The sequence below is a fragment of the Merops nubicus genome, unplaced genomic scaffold, assembly GCF_000691845.1.
Source record: "Merops nubicus isolate BGI_N331 unplaced genomic scaffold, ASM69184v1 scaffold9378, whole genome shotgun sequence".
NCBI lineage: Eukaryota > Metazoa > Chordata > Aves > Coraciiformes > Meropidae > Merops > Merops nubicus.
The window spans coordinates 58493-85127 of NW_008623686.1; the positions used below are offsets into that span (position 1 = coordinate 58493).

The 26635-nt window shown below is 42.3% G+C and overlaps 1 protein-coding gene across 1 annotated transcript in view; it reads right to left on the minus strand.

Moving 5' to 3' along the window:
• MAP2K5 (mitogen-activated protein kinase kinase 5) overlaps nt 1-26635 on the minus strand; it is a gene marked incomplete at both ends in the record, with an annotated part of 131284 nt that overhangs the window by 54051 nt on the left and 50598 nt on the right. The window contains 4 exons of the mRNA XM_008945159.1: nt 10136-10207; nt 14158-14208; nt 15141-15214; nt 22290-22338. Of these exons, the coding sequence (XP_008943407.1) occupies nt 10136-10207; nt 14158-14208; nt 15141-15214; nt 22290-22338 (246 nt within the window). The remainder of the gene's footprint in view (nt 1-10135; nt 10208-14157; nt 14209-15140; nt 15215-22289; nt 22339-26635) is intronic.

Genomic DNA, 26635 nt, shown 5'->3' on the forward strand with positions numbered 1-26635 from the left:
TGACCACCACACACCTCAGCAGGGGCTCCAAGGGCAGTAGAATAAGTGAGGGAAGAGCAGGCTTCTGCCAGACTTAAGTACAGGTTGTATAAATGAGCTTGGAAGAATCTGAAAGGCATCAGGAATGATTTCTTTGGGTGTTAAGAAAACCCCTCACTTCTCAGTGAAGCTGCTCCTTGCCTGAGACCCACGAAGCAATACAGCCATGGACAGACCTTGTGCCAGCTCTGCATCCCCCTGAACCACCACTCGATTCGTCTGCTCAGAGTTGTTTCCTCCCTGCAAGATTGTCAAGGTATTATAAATTAAGAAACTTACCAAAGAGTATGTAATCTTCCCTGAAATAGCCTGCAGATATGTCACTGTACTAAATGTGTTTCAGATTTAATGAAGCTTTAATGTCCTTTTTAATTTTGCCTGTTTCTATATCACCAGGGGTCGAGCAAGGCAATCAGCACTCAAGAGGGTGGTTTGGTTTAAAACTAGGAAAAACTCATTTGCTTATGAGTTGCACTGTATTTTCTTAATTAAATTTACTAAGTAAAATTGTTTAAGTTCAGCCAACCAATGACCTCTGTATGTAGATTTAGATTTATAAACAGTGCCACACTTAAAGTAAAGAAACAAAAAAACCCCCAAAACAAACAAACAAAAAACCCAAAAAGATTAGAGCTTCACTAAAGGGATTTTCACACTCTCAATCATCTGTTTGAAGGAAGTCATACAAACAAATGCAGGACACAAATGCAGCCCATCACTTGAACCACTCATCTTCTGGTGTTCAGTGAGGTTGTGTCCTGAAAAATGATGTGCAAGTACCTGACAGGAGCCTTCCCTCAGACCTGGGGACGTCAGATTTTAACCCAGGGCTTAACCTGAGAACTCGTCCCAGGTTATTAAATAACAGGCAGAGGTGTGGGGTGTCTGCAAGCTGAGTTTTACCAAACTAGATCTAAAAACAGGTTGGGGAAAGCAAAAAGAACACGAGGCTGGCAGCTCTGGTAAGCAACTCCAAGCTCTTCTCAAGTACATCTAATGCGCAGAGAAGTGAACACAAAATTAAAACGACTTGTTGAAATAATGTAATTAACAATTTTGGAGCTGAAAATGGAAACCTAGAGATACTCACTAGCAAACTACTTTCTCTACAACCTTCTTTCCTTGCCTGCCTGTATACTGTTAATAAGAATCACAACAGCAACGTGGCGTGTGCCCTCTTCCAAAAACAGCAGAGGGAAGGAAGTTCAAAACATATTTTTTAGGACACTCGGGCAATAAAGTCTCCCACTTAGATTATTGTCTATGGTGTGCAAGTTGTTTTTTAATTTACAGTTATGCTGAAAAGCACGGGATGTTTTTATTCTTAATTTAGACACATTCCATGTTTCTCAGCATAACTGCAAATTGAAAATAAGCACTTAGAATATCGCTAGCGATCTAGCTGAAGGAGGACTTTATAGTCTGAAATGTTCTAAAATTTGTTCTTAATTACCTCGTGCACATTTTACACAATTAAATTTCCATCTAAGGATTTTGCATTTAGATTGTGCACTGCAGTTAAACCCTCATTTTATGGAAAAGCAGCCGCCACTTTGGAACATTCAGACACAGGAAACTTTAAAAATCAGACTTAACTACTGGATAACATAAAATTCCCTAGGTGAAATTTCATTCCAAGACCAATTTATACATTCCTAGATAGATGGCTTAAAATCACCTGAAACTCTGCAGGGTATGGGCCTTAATAAATATTAAATACCTCAAAAACTACTCTAAGATTTTTCTTCCCTTCTAATATCAATTTCACTGTCCTCTTATTGCAGAGTTAAAAAAAAAAAAAGAATCCAAGAGGATATAACAGCAATTTACCAGCATTAAAGTGCTTCTGAGGTTAAACTGACAACAAAGAAGAACAGAAACACAAAGCATCTTGAAGTAGGGTTTCAATTAAATGTGCAGGATTTAGTAATGCAGGCCGAAAAAAGAGTTACAAATTAATTTAATCTTCTGCCTATAGTTTGCAGCTGCACTCCAAAGTGTCTGGGGCTTAAGAACAAAGCCTTGAAAGGCCTCAGAGTGAGGAAAGCTTCAATTTTTAATGTATAACGCCATTAGCTGATAACTTGTGGAATCTGCGACCCCTGCGGAGGGGCATCAGCGTGGGTAACAGAGACTGATGAAGTGACATATTTGTTCATGTCTGGGGCTACGAGGAGGAAGGTTATTACTAATACCATCAGGCCCAACAGAAATATGCCCTAATAACCTTTGGGACATTCCTTGGCTTGAGCAGATGAGTTCGAGCTCTCTCTACATAAAATATATTAAAAATCAAAGCCTAATTCACCTTAATTAAAGATAATTAGTTTCACTTTGGCTTCTTTTAAATATGAACTATAGTAAATGCACCGCAAACTAAAGAGTGCAGACAATCATGATTAAATTGCACACTTCTCCCTGGCCACAAATCCCTTACATTGCCAGGCTTTTACCACCACCTCTTCAAAGGCGTCGCTCCGAATAGCAGCACCTTCTCTCCAGGGAGAAAGGTGGGACCTGAGCCTTTCAGGGCCAAGCTGTGGAAATCCTCGGGTGCAAAATTCACACAAATGGTCCAGGAAGATTAATGAGACCACTTGTTTGAGCAGAGAGGCTTCCTGCTTATTTGTTTGCTGGATTTAGATTCAATACATCCAGGAAAAAAAACAATGTCCCATCTGGTTGTGCTGGTGGAAATGCAGCTCAGCTTCAGCTCCATCTCCACTGGCACCAGAGTCCATCTGCATCACAAACCAATTAAACGACAGGGAAAGGTGGACTCCACCCAGAAACACATGTGGATTTTTTACCTTTTCAAAGCAGAAACATCTACACTACACAGTGTAGGGACAGAGAACATTCATCTACATTACATAACTCTTATATTCCGAAGACACACGTTATCCCTTAATTGTCCACTCATCTATCCACTCAGGTAGAGAGCTGTATTATTTATTTGGCTGCCTCACAAGCTGCCCGCCGTGGCCTAAGAGCAATTGCTGAGAAACATGATACATGGAGGTCTCAACCCGTGCAAACTGTACCTAAACTTACACTTTATTGCAGCTTAGTTCACAATCTTCACCTAATATAGGGTTACATCCCAGCGCAGCAAGCGGATAAATCATCCTGGAATATTACTCTGGCTAAGTTTAGCTGTGAGTGGAGCATATGTGCTTCCGAGTCACTGAAGCAAAGGCCCATAAAATACACTAATTACTGGAAGTTATGGTCACTGAGTGATTGATAGCGCTCTGCGAGGCAACTTCCCCCTTCTCAGCTATTCTGACGGGCCTCCCCCACCACACAGCAATTATTAATTCATGACCCAACCCTCAGGCACTGGTACCTTTCCTTCTAATTCCACTGCCACAAAGATGGTGCTGAAGCTGGACATTGTCTGTCCCCATCCTGGTGGCTGCTGAAGGTGGCAGAGGAGGAAATGGAGCTCATGGCCACTGCTTGGAGGCAATGCTCAAGATAGCTCAAGGGGAAAAATATAATAAAAATCTAGGCCAGCTTTTTCCTAAGAACAAGTTTCTGAAGCACATCTTTCTGTACAGGTTGACTAAAATGACATAAATACTCAAAGATAAGAACAATTCAAGTCACTGAGCAAAATTTGGCCTGTGCTACATCCACTCTCCAAGGCTGAGCAAAGCCTGTGAGGATTTGTCCATGCAAGTCAAGAACATTACACTACATATAGCCCTTAAAAATACAAAGTAAATACAGAGGATGAAGCTAATTGCAAAATAAACCCCACTTTTCGTTTTCTTGTTTTCCTTAAACCTAAATGAAAGATGTCTGCTACTCAGTAATCACACCTATGCAATTATCACTGGTCCAAGCTGCAAGGCTTAAGGGCTGAAGGCATGAGTCTGATCTCAGCCATACTTCATGAAACCAGAAAAAGGCCAGAAATGAAGCACAGAATCATAGAACTGTTTTGGCTTGTGGGAAGAGACCTTTAAGAAGATCACCAGATCCAACCATTCCCCCAGCACTGCCAGGTCCCCACTGCCCCGTGTCCCTCACACCACATCTCCACGGCTTGGAAACCCTTCCAGGGGTGGGGACTCCACCACTGCCCTGGGCAGCCTGGCACAGCCCTGGGCAACCCTCCAGGGGAACAAATTGTTCCTCAGGGACAACCTCAACCTCCCCTGGGGCAACCTAAGGCTGTTCCCTCTTGTCCTGTCCCTTGTTCCCTGGGAGCAGAGCCCGACCCCGCCCTGGCTCCAGGCTCCTGTCAGGAGCTGTGCAGAGCCAGAAGGTCTCCCCTGAGCCTCCTTTGCTCCAGGCTCAGCACTCCCCAAGTTCTTCAGGTGCTCCTCACAAGACCATGCTCTAGATGTTTTCTCCATACAGTTGGTTCCTTTTCAGGAAAGGTCTGGCCAGGGGCTGGGGCCACAGAAACTGGCACTGCCTGAGGCCCTGCTGTCAGCAGAGAGAAAGATGTCAGCCCACAGAGATGGCCATCCAGCAGTTTAGGAACACCTAGTTAAATTTTTTTTCTAATATTAATAATATTTAGAGTGATTTGCAGTGACAAAGTAGACACCTATCACATCCAGGTATTGATGATTATTTAGATGGAAGGGCAGAGAAGTGAGGCTTGGTTTTTTATTAGTTTAGAGAATGCTGGAATTCAGTAAGGAGGAAAAAAGGGGGGGGAGAAAAGTAATTTAAGAGACATCATACTGTATCTACTGAAATGTGTCCAGATCCATCTACTACACTAAGAACTTCTTGAATTCTCAGTGTAGGAAAGGAGAAATCATGCTCTTCACATTTGCTTCACAATGACCTCATGCCTTCTGCTACAAGCTATTCGCAGTGGCTCTACCAGCACCAACAGCATCACCATGGCAAGGCCCTCCCCAGTCTCCCTAGTTTAAACAAGCAAAGCAAGATTCTGCTCATCCCAAGCACAGAAAAAGCAAAGACAAGACCAGTAAGAACTGTCACTTGATTGGAGACACCTCACTTCAGCCAAGTGTTTTGTTACAATATCAAGAGTCCTGCCCTTCATGGAGATTAAATGCAAATTCTCAAATTCTCATTTCCCTTTTAAGCTTGACCTTAAGCCCATTTTCTAATGGGCTATTTTAATTAATATTTCTCCTGCCTCTCCTCAGTGTGGCTTTTGACACTGCAGGTCACTGCATGGTCCTTGTCTGCTTCCAGTAGTCACACAGCTATTCAGAGTTGCCCCATCATGACTTTCCCTTTCCACTGAACCTTAACCAAGTCTCCAGTGCTGCTACAGAAACTACAATGTACCACCAAGCTTTGGGGCTCAGAATTCCCCACCCAATCTGTCTACCTGCTGTTGTTTAGGAAAGGGTGTAAAAGTGATGAAAGACCAACCAGAATGTCCACATGCAAGTGAAATCCTGCAGAAGATGAAATCATGGTCTGAAGATCTGTTCACAAGCTTGAGCTTGAACCATTATCACTTCAAAGCTGACTATATGCCACTGATCACATATTTCAGACTCCTCAGAAAGAGTTCTTCTGAAACCTCCTGTCCTTGACCAGATGACATATACACGAGTTTTTACATCAGTTTTATGCAGTTAAACATCTTAAAGACTGAAGTGCTTTAAGAGAATCACCTTAAAGAAGAGCTTCTTCTCTTGTAGCACCCCTCTTCAAACATGTTCCTCCTCTCTGCCTTTGTGGTCTGAGTGAGCTCTTCTCACATCTCCATCTGTGCTCCCAGCCCAAGTGTGCTGAAGAGTCTAGGACTCCACAGGACTGACAGTGCATGCAATGAGTGTTCACCCTGCTCAGGAGATACCTGTGTGTGCCTGGAATACATGATGTAAGGCAGGTTTGTTCCATATATACTGGTGCTCCTGTATGTGGGAATGCTAAAAATCTGTCATACAACTGAAATATTGCTTAAAACAGCATCTTAACACAAGTGTGACAAGAAACTAGCAATCCTTGAGCACTCTCACAAATCTTCAGATCAAGCCTCCTTCTCTGGAGACGTTCAAAACCTGCCTAGAGGGGTTCCTGTGTAACCTGCCTCAGGTGACCCTGCTTTGGCAGGGGGGTTGGACCTGAGGATCTCCAGAGGACCCCTCCAACCCCTGCCATTCTGGGAACAGAGAACTCTGGTGACCAAAGACTTTTAAAATTCTCCTCGTGGGAGTTTTAAGAACTTGTTTCTAACACTACAACTGACATACAAACTCTTTTTCCCTGAAGGACAGAACACTGATAATCTTTGCAAGAAAAGTTAACGTTAAAAGGAGGTCTGAAACACAGAGAAGTAGGATGTGATACAAAAGGAGGGGCAAAAAGGTATCATTAGCCAAGCTCATGAGCTCATGTTCTACTTCCAGACCACAGAAACAAAACCAGACCAATTCTATCAGCAGATAAAGCAAGCCCTGGATCTTCTGTCAAAGACCTGCAAGCCTGTTCTCTGCTTCAACAAACAGCTCCAGTTCCAGGTCTGTTCCATGCCCTTCCCAAAACTCCCTTCTCCTCTCCTACCATCTCCTCATGACATGTAGGAGACGCTGGTCCTCAGCATTGTCTCGAGAGCATGCCAGCACTCCTCAGCAGGCAGCTTTCAGGTGGCAAAAACCATGGGAAAACCAAGCAGCAACCTGCTGAGGAAGCAGGATGACCTCAGAACACACTACCCTACAGAGTCCCACCAAAGCTCTTCCTCACCCAGTGTCTTCACCCACAGCAGCTGGGTTGGAACAAGATGATCTTTAAGGTACCTTCCAACCCAAACCATTCCCTGATTCTGTGATTCTTGTCTCTTGCAGCAGCCTCTCATCCCAGGAGAAGTGGCTCAGCTGATGGCACACCTACTCCTCACATCTGGACAAAAAGGCACCAAGGGACAAGAAAGCTGCCTGTCAAAACCCAGCAACATGTATTTTATCCTGTTTTGGATGCTTTAAAGTTCACTTTTGAACAGCAGCCATGCAAGGTAGGAATACAGTCACAGTGGAGAGTCACAAGAAATACTAGACAATTTAATTTAATCTCCTGTGCAGGGCACAGCTCTTGGAGCAAGAGTGGATTGGTTGCAGAGCACACACAGCACTCAGACCCAGCCCAGGCAGCCTGGAGGGCATTTTCTGAGTTACAAAGCCCTGAAAACCAGCTTTTATAAATGAAAATGCTGACACCCTCCTCAGTGCAGTGCCAGCAACATCATGGGTTTAAACTTGCTTTGTCAACCCGACTGCACTTTAAAACACAACATCTGAAAACCTGATGAAAACACCAACTGTTGGTGATGAAGCATTTTAAACCAGTTTTACAGATTGCACTGAACTGGCTTCACTTCAGAAAAACCTGAAGAATTGCTGCAAACTAAAAAAAAAAGAAAGAATAATAGTAATGAGAATATTAAAATGTCAGCAGTATTTCCTATTACTTTTGATTTTCCTTTTTCTTTTGGCAAAGGTAGACTGAGCACCCTCAGGCACCTGGATGTTCAGATGAAACTAGAGTGCTCACCACCTCTCAAAACTTAGGTGGTACTCATCTAATACTTCTCACTCCTTGCTACCAAGTTTTTTGGGGCAGTTTTCTTAACCTTGGAAAGCAGCAGTTTAGTTTCTTATTACACAGAACTATGCAGCAAAGAAATTCAAGACATTTTAAAGGCTCAAAAGAATATCAAAGAAAATGGGAAGATTTATTTAGGATTTATTTAGCTGCTCTTTCATACTATCATACATCAGAGTGGTCCTTGCTAACTCAGTCCCACCTGCCATTGCTTTTAATTTAACATGCTATAACCCTGCTAGTGTGAAGTTGTAGGCGCTGGAGTATTACACCACTCAACAGAGATGACTTTAAAATCCTACAGCAAATGCCAGCTTCCCTTTTTAACAGCTCCATCGACAAGAGCCTGGGTGTCTCCACCACCAATCCCCACGTCAATACAGTGTTACTTTAATGACAGTGACCTTGTGTGGCTCTCTGAGCACCTTCTTCACCTTTTTTGAGACATTTTTCTAAGCCACTGTCCTTGTTTTCATCATTTAACACATCAGTCAAACCACTTCAATAAAACAGCGATCATGTTGAAGAGGGGTCTCGGAGGAGCAGATGACACACCAATTAACAAAGCACACCCAAACCAAATTGGTTTTTCTACACCTGGTTCAGAAGACACTTGTGGAAAGTGAGAGAGGGGAGGAAAAAAAGTTGAGGAGGTTTAAAAAAGGAGAGTAAATGCAAATTGAAGGAGTCTTCTTGATGTTGGTTAATACAATGTGAAATTCATCCTTCAAATCAAATTCATGACTGCTGTTGGCCAGACACATTTACAGAGTGTGTTCTGTATCTCACCCAAAATTGTGAGGGCTCTCCAGCATCAGGAACCATTAAAATAAGCAGTAAAACAAATTAAGTGAACTGCATCCCCTGTGACAGGCTAAACTATGTCATTATTGTAATTCAGAGGCAGCTCCAGTCAGAGGCAGGGCAAGATTTACAAGACCTGAAAGCAATGATTCAGCATTGAGTATTTTCCTTTTGGTTAAAACCAATTTGGCAGGGAATTTACTGTTTGAAAACAGGACAGTAGTCTTGGTTAACTTTCAAGCTTCAAAATGTGACACTTTGCCTAGATTCAGAGGGTCAGCATCAAGATTTATTAACTTCTATCTGATCTTCTGCTGAAAACATCTCTTGGACTTTACCTAAAGATATATTCACAGCCTCTCCTTAATTATCCTACATTATACCAGAAGGGAAGGACAGCTCTATTTTTTGGTTAACCAGATCATGCTTTTGTCAGGCCATGCAGAAAAAGATGCAAGTCATTTGTGGTTTGAATGAACTGTTCTTATAGGAAGAAAGAGCTGCTCCAAGCAGGGGGGAGTTCTCTCCTAGGACTGTCCTTGAGTTGAAGAAGTCTCCTGAGGGCTTAGTGCTCAAGCTCTCAAGGCTACAAGGGTTTCTGACTTGTAGCTCCCCTGTCTGTAGGCAGCCCACACCTGCATGAAAAAGGCTACATGAACATCCCCTTCTGTCACCACCAGACCAGAGCTACCTGTCCCTTCTCCCACACCAGATCACACCTGACCAAGATGTTATTGTAACACAGGGATTTCTACTCAGCTTACACACTCTGAGTGATCCTTCCACAAACACTCTTTGTAAAGTCATTGAAATTTGTTTCTTAAACCATTTGATGAAGCCTAAGCTGAAAAAAATAACCTTTTTCCTGAATCAGAACTGACCTTGTCCTGACTAAGCCTGCAGAAAGCATGGCCTCTCCTAACGACCACATTTATGATCACATTTTCTTTGAACAGCTTCATTTTGGTAAGACTTTCTCCTGCTTGAAACCACGTTGGTGAGAAATCTTTCTAAAAGCCCTTGTGAACACTTATCTTCAAACACTTCGTTTCATTGCTCTGGGAGAGACTCACACTGTTGTGCAAAGATTTTGCAAGCCATCAACCATCTCAATGCTTGGATCTGCATAATACTATTTTAACTAATAATAATTGTTCCTCAGCTCCAACCTCAACCTCTCCTGGCACAACTTGAGGCCATTTCCTCTTGTTCTGTCACCTGTTCCTTGGAAGAAGAGCCCGACCCCCACCTGGCTCCAGGCTCCAGTCCCCTTATTTTCCAGGCTCAGCACCCCCAGCTCCCTCAGCTGCTCCTCCCCACATTTGGGCTCTAGACCGTTCCCCAGCAGCTTCATTGCCCTTCTCTGGCCACACTCCAGCCCCTCAAGGTCCTTCTGGGACTGAAGGGCCCAAAACTGAACCCAGAATTCTAGGAGTACCTCGATCCTAGAGGTGCTGAAAGGATGCAGAAGCATCCAGGTACCAGGCCCTACTTCTTACCCTCAGATGGAGTCTCATTAGAGGGTTTAGGATTCTTAGGTGGTTTCTACAGAGGCTCTTTGTATCTAACTGAATTCAATACAGTAAGAACAAACCCATTCTAAATACAGCCAGGAAATTTAGCAATAATTAAAAGCATGCACATATAAAAGGGTATACAAAGGCTACATTAAAATATTCTGACATTAGATTTTGTTTGGTTCTCACAATGTGCACATGAAAAGGATAAGATATTTGCATACCTCCATGAAGGAAATCCCTAAACTCCAAACATCTGAATGGATTCCATACTGCTCTCCTGAAATCCTCTCAGGCTGCAAAGACATGGAAAGAAACATCTTGAGCCCAGCAAACAGCAAAACCACAAATATTTCTTGCTCAAGAGGTAGCCCAGGGCAAACAAACCAACAGAGAAAATGGAAAGAAGCTGAAAGCTCACCAGCAAACCTGGCAGAGAGCAAATCCACTCTTCAGTCATGTCTTTATTTATGCCTCTTCTCCAAGAGCACAGGACTTGGTTCTGCTCAGACCTGTAGCCATGCTTCACTACACAACCTGGAAAGTTGGCTTGGGCATTGGTGTTTGGGCTGTTTTATCCAACCACAAAAAAAAAAAAAAGGCCAGTAGCTTGCACACGTGAGGCAAAGTGCAAGGTCAAGCAGCACAAGTCCACTGGCATACAGACTTCTCACTAAGGCTCAGCAGTGAGGTACCCCAGGAAAAGAGACTCCTGGTGTTGAGTCAAGGGCTTGGGGAGTAACTGTGGTTGAAAAAGCAAAGTTATTGAAGCCAAAAAACTCACTGAAGTCACATGCCAGCAGTTTTATTTTATATACTTTTTAATTTTGTTTTTGACTTATAGAAAAAAAAAAAAGGACTTCACTCAAAAATATTAATAACAAGTTTAATGCCTCATGAAATAGAATGCTGTAAAACATAACTGCTAGTTTTTACTTGAAAGCTACAATTTAAGCATTTCCAAGGTCAAGTACAGCATGAAATGTAACAATAAAAGGCTCCATGAGACTTCTCTCCCCACTGTGCTGTTAATGCACCTGTCTAGCCCAGCCACCTACAAAACACTGGCTGTATTTTTAGTCTTTAATAATCCAGAGACCTTTTTTAGAAAACAAACTCCCAAATTAGTGCCAGTCCAATGTGTTTTCGGGTGTTTACTCTGCACGGCTAATCCCAGGTCAAGAGCTTTTATCACAGCATGAATGTTAAGTAAAAAACCACAGTGCTGCCCATGTTTAAGGGTAGCCTTCCACAACTGCTAACATTAAAAAAAAAACCACCTCAGAATGTAACTGCAACAAAACCTTTTTGACTGAGCCTCATTTATTCTGCACTGAACAGTGATAGAAAATCTTATTTATTGTATTTTTACTATTCATTAAGGCAAGCAGAGTTAGCCCAGGTCAGTATATCTTAGACATGATTGCAACAGCATCATACTGGGATGTGATTTCTAAGCATCCTTTTATACTGACAAAAACCCTCATAAAGATGCAGACAGGTAGCCAAAAATGTACTCTGATATTTATAATATCATATGATATAGCATAACATGGTAGAAGATATCCTGGCCCAACATGGTTTGTGAGAAGCAATATTAAATTGTTTGTTCTTCTGTTATAACAAGTCCTAGATATATATTTATTCATATTATATAAAATTTATACTGATATAAAACATTTATATATGATATAAAACAGAATACATCCTTATGCTAGATTTTATATATCTCTATATTATATACAATATACAATGTATATTCATATATTATATAAAATATATACACTCTCTATAAAACAAGCTCAAGTTTTAAACAACTTCTATTTAGAAATGATTTCTATTTAGAAATTTTCACAGAAAATCATAGCAAGTGAATCATTTACACATTTAAACAAATCCCATGAATTTAAGAGCATGGAAAAGGAGATGAAAAGAAGAATAACACATGCATAAAGTATGCCACACAGAGACCATCCTAAGGATAGAGAGCTCAAAAATATTTTCTCTTAAAAATTTCTACAACTGTTTGGGTTTTTTTCAACCAAAATTTCTTTCTGTATGAAGTGGTGATAAAATGATTTTACAGAAAATGTATTTGTTGCTGGAAATTTTAACTTCTCCAACAAAAAGCTTTTTTGTTTCTTTATTTTAAACAGAAATCTCTGTTTTTTTAATGGTTTCAAGTTCTCTCACAGTCTGCCAAGCAGGCAGACAAACCAAAGCTTGGGATCTTCATTATTTTTTTTATGGCTAGACTATAAATTTGATGACAAATCACTCATTCAGCAGGCAAAACAATTTTAACCTAAGAAATCAGATCATGTACATTTTAGCTTAAACTTCTCTTTTCCAATTAATAGATGAATGCATCACAGCCATCTATAAAAAATAGGCAAAAAAAACCCCATTTATTTAAAGTACACCTGGGAATGAGAATAGTAGTCTTGATTTGTACACTAAAAGCAAGCACAATTTAATTCTCAGACCTGCTTAAGAGGACTCCAAGAGCTGAGTTGGAAAAGTTGATTAATTTGAAGGTGTTTATTTGTCTGAATCACTCTATTCCAGTTCTTTTAGAAAATGGAGGCAGAGAAATCAGCAGATTTACTAGTGAAAGTGGGAATACATAAGACTAATTTTTTTTCCCTCTTGTTTCTTTAAAAAAAAACAACAACAAAACAAAATAAACAACCCACAGCATTTTTTTCTGCATATATTCTGATGACACAGGATAGCCCAAGTCTTTCTAGGATGGTGACATGAGAAGCCACATAATGAGTACACCTTGACGAGAAAAGCACTTAGCAAATAAATGGACACCCTGGTCTGCTTTCTTCTTACAAGAAAGTAAGAAAAAATACCTGAAAGCGATTAAAGGTCATGGATTTCTCTCTCCTCTTTTCTGAGGTTTGAAAAATACAAGTATCAACCACTTTGTACTGTTTACACATTTTTTTTTCTTTAAAAAACAAGCTGAACACTTTTTTTCCTCATTAATATTAACAGCCAAGTAGTTTGCTACAAGAATTTTAATGGCCAAAAAGAAAAGACAACCTTTAATGTGCCACTCTAAACTGAAGCACTTGAGTTTTTATATTAAATGGAGAACCAAATTAATCAGATTATCTAAAGGAAAATACATGCTAACTTTTGTAGCTTACTTTCAGACTGGCTTCTGTCACCTTAGCAGTGACATGAGCCTCACATACCAGTTATCAGGTCAACCCCAACCTTCCTTCCATCCTAGTTAACAGCAGCAGCATTCCCCCAAATCTTATTTTGATCTAAAAATGATGGGCATTTATGCTGTAATGTAGAAGGTGGTCACAATGCTTGTTATGTTATCATCATAACAAGCATTGTGACCAAAACAGATATTGAAAAGTGAAAAGGTACTGATGAATTGGTATGTATGGTATAAACATTTTCCAATAGGCAATTAAGTGCCCTAAAATTCTCGGTCCAAATATTTTAGCTTCAAATTCTCATGGCAGCATCCCATGGGAAGCAACCAAGCAGGTGCTGAGGTATCCAGAAGCCCATGAGATGTTTGCACAGGTTTAAATGCTTTGCTAAACTGCAGGCTTGGAGCAGCAGCTCCCAAACTGTGGACAGTGCTGGACTGTCAGTGGGCTGCAAAGAGCCAGAGGCCATCAGTGGAAAACTGTTCCTGAAAGTTGAACTGGCTCTTTTCTTTGTTCCCAGTTATCACAATGCAGTAAAGGGAACTAAAATTACATAACAGAACCACTTTGCCAGTCTTGCTCTTCCCTGTCAGCAAGAAGTGTGGTTGTCACAGAGCAGGTAGGTGACAACAGACAATGTTCACAGAATGGGTTGGGTGGGAAGGGACCTCTAAAGATCATGCAAGTCCAACTCTCCTGCAGGGAGCAGGGACATCTGCAGCTAGAGCAGGGTGCTCAGAGCCCCGGCCAACCTCACCTGGGATGGTTCCAGGGATGGGGCAGCGACCACCTCTCTGGGCAGCCTGGGCCAGGGGCTTACCACCCTCAGGGTCCAAAATTTCTTCCTTTAGTCTAAAACTCCCTCTTTTAGTTGAAACAGAGAGGAAGTGGCTCTGTGAGACGGTGAAAGAGCTGTCTCCTGGCACACCCAAGGAAGACATTGCTTGTAATGGGGAGAGATGAAATTTGAGCAATGACATAGAACACACCCCACATTACACAGAACAAGACTGTGAACAAATACTTCTATTTAAATGTTATTCCTGCATAAATCCACTTACCGCCATATAAGCATTTGTTCCAACATACGTCTTGGCTATAGAATTCACCAGCTATCAGACAAAACAGTCTGTTAGAACAATATAAAGATAATGTGGAAATAAAATGGGCAATTATTCCTCATTTAACCTACGCTCATCATTCCTATAAATCAACTAAGAATTATGTAAAAGGGAACAAATTTATCTGCAAAGGCATTAAAAATGATTAAATCTCTCTTTTGTTGGGAATGAGAGCTCCAATTTAAACAAGCACTGCATTACAGTTTATGGCAGATAACCTTAAACAATTCTGTTAAACAGGATGCTTATGGCTTTAGTACCCCAAACTAGTCTGATATAAAAAAAAGTCAATTGGAAGTCGGATTGAACGTGCTCATTTTTCAGTCAGCTGGCTCAAGATGTGAATAAAGCCACATTCATCACTTGAATGCAACGAGCACTAAATACACTGGAGGGACAACAGACTCTGACAACTTATCATCCAAGGCTGACCTTCTCTTTGGTCCTCGTGTTTGGCGGAGAGTAAAGGTGCTGAAATTCAAATCAACATCACAGCAAGCTCATGGGTCACTACCAGCAAAGTTCTCCAGGGAGGCCCAAAATGGAAATTAATTAAAATTTGTGCTGCACATTGTAAAAGCCCACTACTATTGTTACTCCCAATATTAATTTTTATTGTGGGCCAGTTGGGCTCCCCAGACACGTCTCTCGTTCTGCCCTCCCTTTTGTCTGGCCAAAACGCTTTCAGATCAAAGCTGCATATCAATGAAGTTTGCTATTCGTAAGTAGTAATTACAATATCAGCAGTTTTTACTGTCATTAAACAATGAACAATCATATTCAGATGAAGAAAAGTCGCCCAGAGATTAAAGATGAATAGGGCTGTCCCAGCAGAGGGGAGCTTGCTGTGGGGCTGTTTGTCTGGCAGCCAGGTGATTTGGACATCAGAAGGGGAGAGGGTAGATGTGGAAGGGGGGAGTTACCTGTGTGCTAACCCCAAAGTCACACAGCTTCACCTGGCCTCGTGTGTTCACCAACATGTTAGATGGCTTCACATCTGTCGAGGGAAGAAAACTGGATTTCATCTCTGTTATCCTACACGTCGTGTATATACAGAGCTCGTTACAGACACAGGAAATGCTTCAAAGAGGTTTTCAAATGCAACCTCTAGTTTGTAGCAGTTGACAGCACAGATGACAGTATATTTGTCCCTCTCAAATACTGATAACCCCTGTTATTAAACCGCCGAATCATTTAGGTTGGAGAAGAGCCTTAAGATCACAGAGTCCAAATGACACCAGTCGGGAAGGGATGGAAAGCGTGCTGAAGGATGGCACCTAGAATTCAAAGTGATCTTGACAAATTGGGGAATCAGACTGAAAAAATAAGATGAAATTCAACAGGGACAAGTGGAAGCACTACATTTAGGCAGGGATGAATCAACTGAAACATGAAACATGGCCTGGAGTATAGGCTAGAGCAGGCCTGCAAAAGAGGCTCTGCCAATTACAGCATGAAGTGGAAATGACAGAGAGAGAACAAACTCTCTCACTGGACAATTTAGGAACCAGCCAAAAGCAATGGTGCAAATGGTGAAGCCTGTTTTCGTACCAAGGGATAGCTGTGCTGACCTTCTAAGGTTCACCCCAGCCCTGCAACTTTGTACTCTAACAGTGCTATTAACCTTGCTTAACTCCTCTCCAACACCCCCACTTAATTCCATGTAGTGACAAGAGCAGAACTGAATGTTCTATACAAATTACAAATACAAAACACCCCATACAAACACCTGTGTGTAGGAACACAGGCAGAACACAAACATACAACCACATTCAAGCCTCCTTCTGCTACAAGAACATACCCAGGGCAGCTCTGCTCTTGAGTGCACGATTACTCAAAGCTACTGACTTCCACTTCTGTGGCTCTCCTGCATAAAACAGCTTCAATCTCATGGTTTTAGAGCTTTCAGGATCACAGAATGGACTGAGTTGGATGGGATCTTAAAGATCATGTAGTTCCAACCCCTCTGCCATGGGCAGGGACACCTCCCACTAGATGAAGTGGCTCAGAGCCCCATCCAACTTGGACTGGAATGTTTCCAGGGATGGGGCATCCACAGCTCCTCTGGACAACCTGTTCCAGTGTCTCACCACCTTCATAGTGAAGAGCTTCTTCCTTACATCTCACCTAGATCTCCCCTCTTTCAGTTTAAACCTGCTCATCATGCCCAGTTATCAACTGGAATGAGGGTCTAAACCAAAACGTTGCCATGAAAAGTGCTGTGGACAGCAGGATCCCCTGGTCTCTCCAGGTCTCTCCTTTGCCAACCACCTTTACAGAGGTTAACTGCCAGCAATGCCTTAAAAGGATTATTAATCCTGCTCCAGCAAATAAAACACCAATTTACATCATAAAACCAGATTGTGTCAGTGCAAAGACCTTAACGCCGACCCGCTCCGATGCCAGAGGAAGCTGGAACAATTCTGCTGCACACTGTAAAAGCCACGTGTGAACAAAGTGCTGAACACCCAGCCTGACTGCAGTGCAGGAAACACTGAGCATCTTCTCAGTCCCAGGGATGCCAGTCGGGGAGCATAATGTGCACGTTATGGCCAGGCTTAAACTGGGGAAGATTAGAGCACAGTGGCTTTGCCTAATCACTGCTTTCTTCTGTCAAAATGGATTAAAAGCAATAGCTTCTATCTCTGCCTTCTTTAAAAGTGAACACTAGTTGGGTACAGATGGATGAAACCCAACTAGAAAAGAACCTAATTTTGTTTATCATTAAGTTTGCCTTTGTTTAGCAGATGTTTCCTGGTACCACAGTAGCTTGCTTAATTTGTCTCTGTAATGTAGAAAAGTATAACCTCAATTAACAAGCTGATTAAATGCTTCCCTATATTTGAGCTAAAACTCCAGTTTAAAAAGGGGAAGCATTCAATAGTACATTATACAACTTAAGTGGATCTGTATGTTTTAAGTTGGGTATCAGCAGTTCTGGTAGGTTTTACCATCCAACCAGACACGCCGAGTGCCTCAGCAGGCTCCACCCTGAACCCCAAGAACAAAAGCAAGTTACACAGTAATCCTGTTTAACCTTCTTTCTAAAAATATGGCACCAACAGAGCTGGGCTGTAAGGAGCTGAACAGCAGATGCAGCTACACACAGAAAAAATACCAACATTCTGCACCACGAAGCCAGCAGCTGAGGCTTTTAAAACTCAAGTAGGACAAGAGGCTCTAGCTTTTAATTTTAAAGGATGTTACAAAAATAATTAATAACCAAATGGACAGGAGAATTATTTTGGTGCAGTACAGCTGGAAATAGGTTGATGGGTTCAGGTCTGGGTCAAGGGCATTGTTTTTTAACAAAGCAAAAACCCCTTCACTCCAAGTGAAGGGTCTGGGAAGGTAGAAGGAAGCTCTAATCATGAAACACTACAACCTCACAGAAAGTGATGATGAAGCAGCATCCACGTGGCCACAGTTTCCTTTTGTATGGACTTAACCATGTCATGAGTTAAGTCCTTGCAGCAGAATTTAACTAGCACCACAAATGGGAATTCAAGCAAATATTCACTATGAGTTCCAACAGTCGTGTTGGTTTCCCCAAGAAAAAAAGAAGTGACGACCCCAGACAAAAGTGTCACTTCAAAAAACATATCACATTGAAAGTGGGGAGAAAAAACACCCAATCAGTAAATTAGCCTTTTTCTTTCCTAAACCACTTCAGTTAATGGGTTAAACATTATTTTTTTTTGTGCATAAATAATGTTCTGCACCATCTGCTTGTGATTAATATTACTGTTTAGAAGTGAAAGAATTTAAACAAGAGCCAAAAGGGGTCATTATGCTCCCATTACCAGTGCTTGCTTAATACAAATGATTTCTATGAAGCATCATTATAGAGGATGAACAAGTTCTCTTTATGATAGATCTGCCTAAGTCATTTCACCTCTCTGCAAATAAATGGGACCTCCAAGCTCTTACTTACCAGTAAACACAACTGTCAGAGGTTCAGCTTTTTGAACACCAAACGTTTCAGTCATCTTGTTTTATTGAAAAGGAAACACATTAATGACTGGGGGGGAACCCAACAGATTTTTTAAAAGCTGTCTCTTGACTTTTTGTCTTTCAGAACCATAAAACTGCAACAGAACAGGTTCAAGGGAGACAAGAGATACAAAAGCACAACTTTAGCTGCAGAGAGCTCACAGAATGTTGCTGCTACGAAGTGAAGCTGCCAGAAGAATGAAAATATTTTCTTGCCATAACAACCTCACCAGCATGATTTCTGCAGAGGCCATGATTTGACTGGTTTTTTAAGCAAGCCTGAGTGGTCTGTGGGTGTGCAGGTATGTGTTGAGTTGTACATGGAAGTATGGACATACACACACAGGCCCTAGGATTTTTGTTTGTGGTTCATTCCATGTGGCACTAACACTGATTATTTCTAACAAAGCTAAAAAGATGGGAGGAAAAAGTCAAATAGGCTGCTCTGGACATTGCTGGTGAAATCCTCAGCAAACTACAGGTACCACTGAGAAGATGGAAATGCTCATCACCCATAACACACTAGTGCCTGTCCCACCAACCATCACTGCAGCTCCAGCAGATGATATCAAAACAGAAAGGACCTGAATGTCCTTCTGTGGGAAAAAGAGATGGCCTGAGTGCTGCACAACCCTCCACTCTGCCACAGACAGCCATGTGACCACCAGGAGGTCTGGGAAGATCTCCAGATCATAGAACGGTTTGGGTTGGAAGGGACCTTAAATTAGATCATCAAGTTCCAACCCCCATGCTGTGGGGAGGGACACCTCCCACTAGACCAGGCTGCTCCAAGACCCATCCAAGCTGGTCTGGAACACCTCCAGGGATGGAGCATCCACAGCTTCCCTGGGCAGCCTGGGCCAGGGTCTCACTCACTATGAAGTGAAGAACATCTTCCTAATTCCCAACCTTCATCTACCCTTTTCAGATCATCTGCTCTGCTCAACCTCACATACCATGAAGCAGAAAACATTTCAAAACCCTGACACAAACTGAAAACCTAGTCAGAAGCCAAGGTGTCCAAACCATGCAACATATACTGGCCCCCAGTACACACCCAGCCACAGATCAGTACAATTCAACAGCAGTGGGTAACATTTATCTCATACATTCCTTTTAATAAGGAGGTGTGAAGGGAGGAAAACATAGCAGATAAAATGCAGATGGTCTATACTTATTCTTGAACTTAACAGATTTTGGTTCGTCTTTATACAAACTTTGACTTTGTACATGATTAGACTTGTTTAATTGCTAATTCTGTTTTAAATCTCAGTTAATTTCTCATTACCCTTCCATTTCTACTTCTTGTCCTCTGGGGAAAAGAGCACACTTATCATTGGGACATTCTCACATCTTCCAAAGAACTGGGGTAGGTGTTAATCTTATGTTTATGTTTGATGTGGGTGTGATGACTACGACTACAGCTCTGGGTTTATTAATATGCACGGCTATCACCTCATTAGTTGCAAGGTTTGTTTTGAAGTTAAGCTGTAATATTTTGCTGAAATGTCTGATCTGGAATAAAAGACTTGCTCATTGTTTGTTTCCTTTGCTTTAATCCAAGCTCCAGTCACAAACTGTCAGCTGCTGCACTGCCTTCCCTACACAGCTCCACCACGCTGATTGCTTCTCCACCCTCCTTAGGTGGAAATTCTTGACTTCTTGGCCTATGTGAGCTTCCTGCAGGGTCTGCTTTGCACACAACAGCAAGGGAGTCAGGGTTAAACCTTCTTTCCTTTACCTCTGATGCATTAAAAAACCAGCAGACAGCTGAAGGAGATAACTTTGAGAAATTGGCATCTTCCTTGCATCCAATTACTCTGCACCCATTTTTAAGATCAGGAAGCACACGTGCATCTTCAGTGCCTTAAAAATGGGTACAGAGCAATACTGAAAACCAACCCCTTGAGGAATCTCTCCTGAGCCCTGGAGTGCTAGTTATCAAACCCTGGAGTGCTAGTTACTGAGTTACCTCCTCCATGGCATCCTGCAGGGCTGTTCTCACCTTGGTCAATCTAGCAACAGACCAAGGCCAGAAAAAACTGAATTGTGATGAAAAATCAGTTTCTGTGCTTTTCTTTAGACCACAGCAAGGACCATACATAATTCATCAAAAACTCAGAGCTGCTCTTCAATCAAGGCAACAAAAGCTGTGCAGAAAGGGAGGTTTTGTTTTACAGGCAAAGCAAAATTCATACCCAGGTTCTAAATTTACAGCAGCAGAAGAATAAACCTTACAGTTATAACATTTATGCCTGACCACAATGCTCTCTCTAAATCACAATCAGTAGGTGGCTGGAACCTATAATGGAAAAATAGTTTTTAAAAAATCTGCCTTTTTTTCTTTTTAGGTGTTAAAAGAGCACTGCAAAGCCTGTGTGGCCTACTCAGAGCAATACCCAACCATGGATGTCCCAGCTACTTTTCTTTCACATTTATCCTGACATTTCCTGTGGCACCTCTGGGATGTTCATCCTCTTGCTGTGAGCTGCTAAACCTCTGCACCTGTCAGTGTCCAGGCTAGTAGTTGAAATGTTCCAACCATCATCAGAACTGGAGCCTCCTTGGTAAACTGTGTCTGCACCAACTTGGTGATGGCTGCTGGGTTATTTCTGTTCTTTTAATCCAGAGATAGCCAAGGGTCAAACACACCATCAGCTTCAGCATTTCACTCACCTTCTAATCAGGGTAACAAAGCCAGGTCTTTACTTCATCTCTACTCACCCTTCTGGCCATAGACAGCCCTCTTTCTCCCACCCAGGAGTGAGCCTGGGCTCCCACATCGACACAAAGTCCCAGCAGGGAGATGCTGGGAGACCAAGGAGAAGTTGAGTCCCATGTCCTGTTTTGCAGCTGCTCACTGCACTACACAAAGGCAGGATCAACCTCCTCCACCACAAACTCACTCTCCTCAAGCAACTGAGGGCAGGCTGAGCCCACACTCCGAGGAGGGGCAGTACCACACTGCTAATTAGTGTTTCCTATTAGCATGTTCTCCTCACTCAGAGCACAGACCTCTGGGTGAGTCTCCTTGCACGGATCACACCAGGACACTGGGCACCTCACATCACTCATCACCTCCCAGAGCCTCACACCTACACCTCAGCCACTCCAAAACTAAGCACCCCAGAAGAAATGCTCTTACCTATTTACTTTCCAACTTAACATTTCCTACGTGTGCCTCTCTCACTTTACACTTCTCTTTCAATCACAAATGAAGTCGGTTACTGCACCCTCCAACTGTGCACACGGGCTGAGGGAGCAGATGGGTTGGATTAAACAGTATTGTTAGCAACATTAGGAACCAGAGCAGTTACTTTCAGACACTTTAGAAACATTATAAATGTAATGAGTTTCTCTTTTTTTTCTTTTTTTTTGGGGGTGGTGGTGTAGGGGGAAGGGCTTCTTTGTTCTTTAAATAGCATTTCCCAGTGCTTCCAGAATTGACATTGTTTTTCAAAGTTTTAGTACATCTCAGTTAACTTATCACAGCAGATCAATTTTTTCACAAAATGGCACATTAGAAAGCAAGAAATAAATGAGAAGTTTCTTTAAAAAAAAAATAACTATTAGCTTCAGGAAAGAGAATAAACAGCAAAACCCAAAAATGGCTTATGTCCAAACAGGTTGAAAGCTTCTTTAATTGTTCCTGAGCACATCAGAGGACAGTGGGCCACAATTTTAGAGAGCTGAGAGTCCAGCAACGCTTGTGGCTGTCATGTGAGAGTTCTGAAGAACATACAAAAATTCATTATCTATCTTCTGTTATCAATACTAGTCAAATATCTGATTTTCCTCACTGATTTTTCCACCGGGCGCCTGTTTGTAACCCTAAGCACCTAAATCTCTGTAAAATTAATTTCTCTTTTTCTTTGTGGAGGAGGAGGGAGGGCAATAAAACAGAGCAGCAGTAAAAATATTTTATCAGAAAATGAGCAAGGCTAACGAGTAAGATTCATTCTGCATTGCTCCACTGGAATCAAAGCAGGTGTTAGTCTGGTCCATTGTCTCTGGAGAAGTGTTGTTAGAATAAAATAATGTGGTATTCCATTGGAAAAGAGAAGACATCTGCTACTCACCTCTGTGCAAAATCTTTAGACTCCATAAATAGGTAAGGCCTTTCACAACCTGAATTTAGAAGAAAAAAGCAACAACACATGTTAAAGATTCCTAGTAAGAAACTCTCCACATCTCAGCTGGTGCTAAGCTGTTCAAGACACGAGTTCTGATGAAGAATGGAGGCAGGAGAAGGGGAGATGAAGCATCACTTCCCAAGGGACCCAGATGAACCCTGCTGCAAACTGGACTACACAGCAAGAGGTTCCTCAGGAACACACAAATCAGCTTCCTCCCAGGATCTGCAAGCTGAACTTAGTTGAGCTTATGTGGATTCCCTTCAGGCATTTCAATGTCTTTTTAATTCATCTCTTTGCTGGGAAGGTAAAAATCATGAAAGGCAAAGTGTCTCATGTTTTGTCTTGCAACAAAAGCAAGCCAGTGAAATGAAAGGCAAGGAAACAGGACATGCATTCCTAGTGTGAATGCAGGTGTACTTCCCAAAACAACCACCAGGACACTTCCACACACAGAATACACACACACAGCTCCTTCAGAACCAACAAAAACCATCACTGGATCCAACTGCCACTCTCCTTATTTTCCATGAACAATATGACTGGGGGGGGTTGGTTGACAGCTGGCTGAAGATGACCCAGTGTGGGCCCAGGTGGCCAAGAAGGCCAACAGCATCCTGCCTGGATCAGCAGGAGCAGGGCAGGGATTGTCCCCCTGGACTTGGCACTGGGGAGGCCACCCATCAAATCATGGGTTCAGTTTTGGGCCCCTGAATGCAAGAAGGACCTTGAGGGGCTGAAGTGTGGCTAGAGAAGGGCAATGAAGCTGGGGAAGGGTCAAGAGCACAGGTCTTGTGAGAAGGGGTTGAGGAACCTGGGGGTACTGAGCCTGATGCAAAGGAGGCTCAGGGGAGACCTTCTGGCTCTCCACAGCTCCAGCAGGAGACTGGAGCCAGGTGGGGGTCGGGCTCTGCTCCCAAGGAACATGCAATAACACAAGAGGAAACAGCCTCAAATTGTGCCAGGAAAGGCTGAGGTTGGACATTGGGCCAGTTTCCTCCCCTTAAGGGTTGTCAAGAAATGGTTCAGGCTGCCCAGGGCAGTGGTGGAGTCCCCACCCCTGGAGGGGTTTCCAAGCCGTGGAGATGTGGTGTGAGGGACACGGGGCAGTGGGGACCTGGCACTGCTGGGGGAAGGGTTGGACTCAATGATCTTAAAGGTCTCTTCCAACCAAAACTATTAAAAAAGCTGTGCAGTCAACACCCTAAGAGGACAGCAGGAGGTTACAGGTTACCCTCTCCACAGGTTTGGTTTCTATAAGGTAATGAAACCCCAATATTTCTTGCATTTTTAACACTGTAATTCTCCTCTGGAGTTACTCATTTCACAGGCCCAGAGAACTAACAAGATTCCACAAACACACTTCACTACTGCTTATTTCTTACCCAAACCATGCCTGCTGTCGTAATAGAGCAAATCTTTATAAAGTTTCCATCTCTGAGATGACATTTCATTCATTTTCCTGAAAGACTCTCTTTGTGCATCCCCAGAACAATAAAGCATTTCTGACATTGGTAACGTTGGACGAGTTTTCCAGACAAAACAATTCCACTCTTCTCATTGTCCAAGCAGACTGGAATGAAATTACCCCGTTACACTGATCAAGCAGAAGTGCTAAAAATATGACACAGTGTGAAAGGAGACAGCATAATAATTTTCAGCCTTCCTATTGGATTAGAAATTCTTTTGAAAATTTATTCTGCAACCAGAAATGATGTCAGTGGAATCTGGATCTTTTTTGTAAAGCAAATAAGGATTCCAGATTCCAAACAAACTGCTGCAGGTGGCAACTCCCCAGGTTTAAACTCACACTCCAACTATCTCATGGCCTCAGATGGTAATAAGAGGCCTTAGTCAAACTCTGCATGCCCAGCAGCATGGCCTTGCTCATGTTAGCCTTCCAAAAAGCAAAATGGGAACTCTATTTATGCAGCATTTTGACATAAGAAGAAGAAGAGGGGGAAAAAAAGCGTTGATACAAAAATAAAGGGTGTGCAACATTTTGGGCTTCCTCCAATGGTGAAAGTGGTTTTGAGACTAGTAAGTTTCTTTGATTATTAAACATATGTTTAGATAATTTAAAATCTTTAAAAGCATTATAAAATTACTTATGTTAAAGCATGTATTCATAGGAAAAAAGGAAACACTCCCTATGGGAAGAAAATCAGCTGCTGTGAGGAGTTGTTGCACAGTAAAGATGTTTAACATGTACTGAATGAGGTGTTATAAGAGACACAGTATTAAATAAATGCTCACATCAGTGTACAAACGAATGAAAAGAGTTTTTCCATTTATCCTGGGCTGCAAATATGAGCACAGGAGCCCCCCAAATGGACTAACCTGGTGTAAAGCACCGTTACTCACGTACCTCACATTTGCCTATTTGGGAAGGACTCTTAAGTATTAAATATTATTCTAAAATGGTGCTGGAAGAGAGTATCTTTTGATTGAACATCTGGCAGGAATTATTGGTATTCAGTAAAGTAGGTTTTACAACAATGGCTTGACAAAGCCTTGACACAAAAAGTACTTCTACCCGCTGTCAATCACTCACTCTCTTGACAGTTCAAGTGCACATCCTTTCAGGGAGAACTTCAATCAACATTAGCACTCAAAATACAGTGCACAATGTCACAGCTTCAGAAATTGAAGTGAAAATAAATGTGTGAAGTGGCAAGCAAAGGTAGAACAGATTTTACATCAGCAGACCCAAGTAAGTACCCATCAGTGTGAAAACAGGAGCGACCACAGCATCACTTTGGGGTTCCCAAGATGTACTTTTCCTTTGGAAAAAACACACCAGCCCTTTGCACAGATAAAGAACCCAAGGAGGAGAGATTTCCTCTTCTTGTTGACACTGCCTCACACAGGCAGCCAGGATGAATTTTATGATGAAGTCAGAGATTCCTCCAGTTTCTTGGGGACCCAAGACTGAGCAGGCTCAATCTCTCTCTTACCATTTTATCCTGCCCCTGAAAAAACTGCTTCTCCCTGGGAAACACCTTCCTCCTTTAAGCATTTCAGCTGCCATGCTTTATCTGCAGCAGCCTGTCTTTCAGCCTCAAACCTCCCTGTCACCCTTTACTCCTCAAAAAAACAGCCAAGAAAGGAGAGTGTCTCTCTCAGCAATACAATCCTGCTATTTCAGCTTGAAAGCCAAGTGTTCATCACAATTATGGTGATCATTATACACTGAGTAATGGCTAACAAGAATGGAGAAGAACACTGCAGTGTTTTGGGCTGCCCCACTCAAGAGGGACAAGGAACTACAGGAAATGGCCTTAAGGACAATGCAGTGCTTAACTGAGCAAGTGGAGTGCAGGAGAAATGTGCTCTATTTGCTGTGTTGTGTTGAATAGAAACAGACCTTAGAATTATACAGAATCACAGAACAGTTTAGGTTGGAAATGATTTTTAACATCATCAGGTCCAACTGTTCCCCAGCACTGCCAGGTCCCCACTGCCCCGTGTCCCTCACACCACATCTCCACGGCTTGGAAACCCCTCCAGGGGTGGGGACTCCACCACTGCCCTGGGCAGCCTGGCACAGCCCTGGGCAACCCTCCAGGGGAACAAATTGTTCCTCAGGGCCAACCTCAACCTACCTGGACAGAATCTTGTTCTAGACCAGCTGGAATCTCCTGTGCCTTTTGTGCTCCTTGCTGTGAGCTGGACAAGTGTTTCTAAGGGTTGTCAGTCCATTGCTTTTCATAAGGATTAAATACATGTAACATCAAAGCAAGTATGAAAAACATCAATTTGGAGCAAGAGGAATGCTGGGATGCCGCTAGATGTCTATATGTGCCTGCATCATTTTCCTCTGGAAATGATTTCACTTAAAAACATCTACAAATACACCAAAAGGGTGTTCTAATTAACAGATGTGCAGGTCACACATATTATTAAGCAGCTTCAATAGACTAGTGCATTGTACGTGTCTCAGGAGAATAAAAGATAAATGACTCTATGTGTGTGGTGCAAGGAAGGTAGAAAGAAAACACACAAACTGAGGAAAAAAAAAAAAGAGGCTATGGAAGCTCCACATTTTATCCATAAAATTCACACATACAAGCTCTAGCTTTTGTTCTGACATTCTCCTTCTTGTCAGTACATGACCAGGAATCCTACAAGCTTTGGGTAATCTTCCCAAGATGTTCAGGGGGGGGATTATTTGGTCTGTGTAGAGTACTTGGCAAAAAAGGTGCCCCCAACCCATAAACTGGGCTGCTGGGCTGTGCTGAAACAGACCCCACCATGCAGGGTAGTCATTTGTGAAGACTTAATGGAGCCAT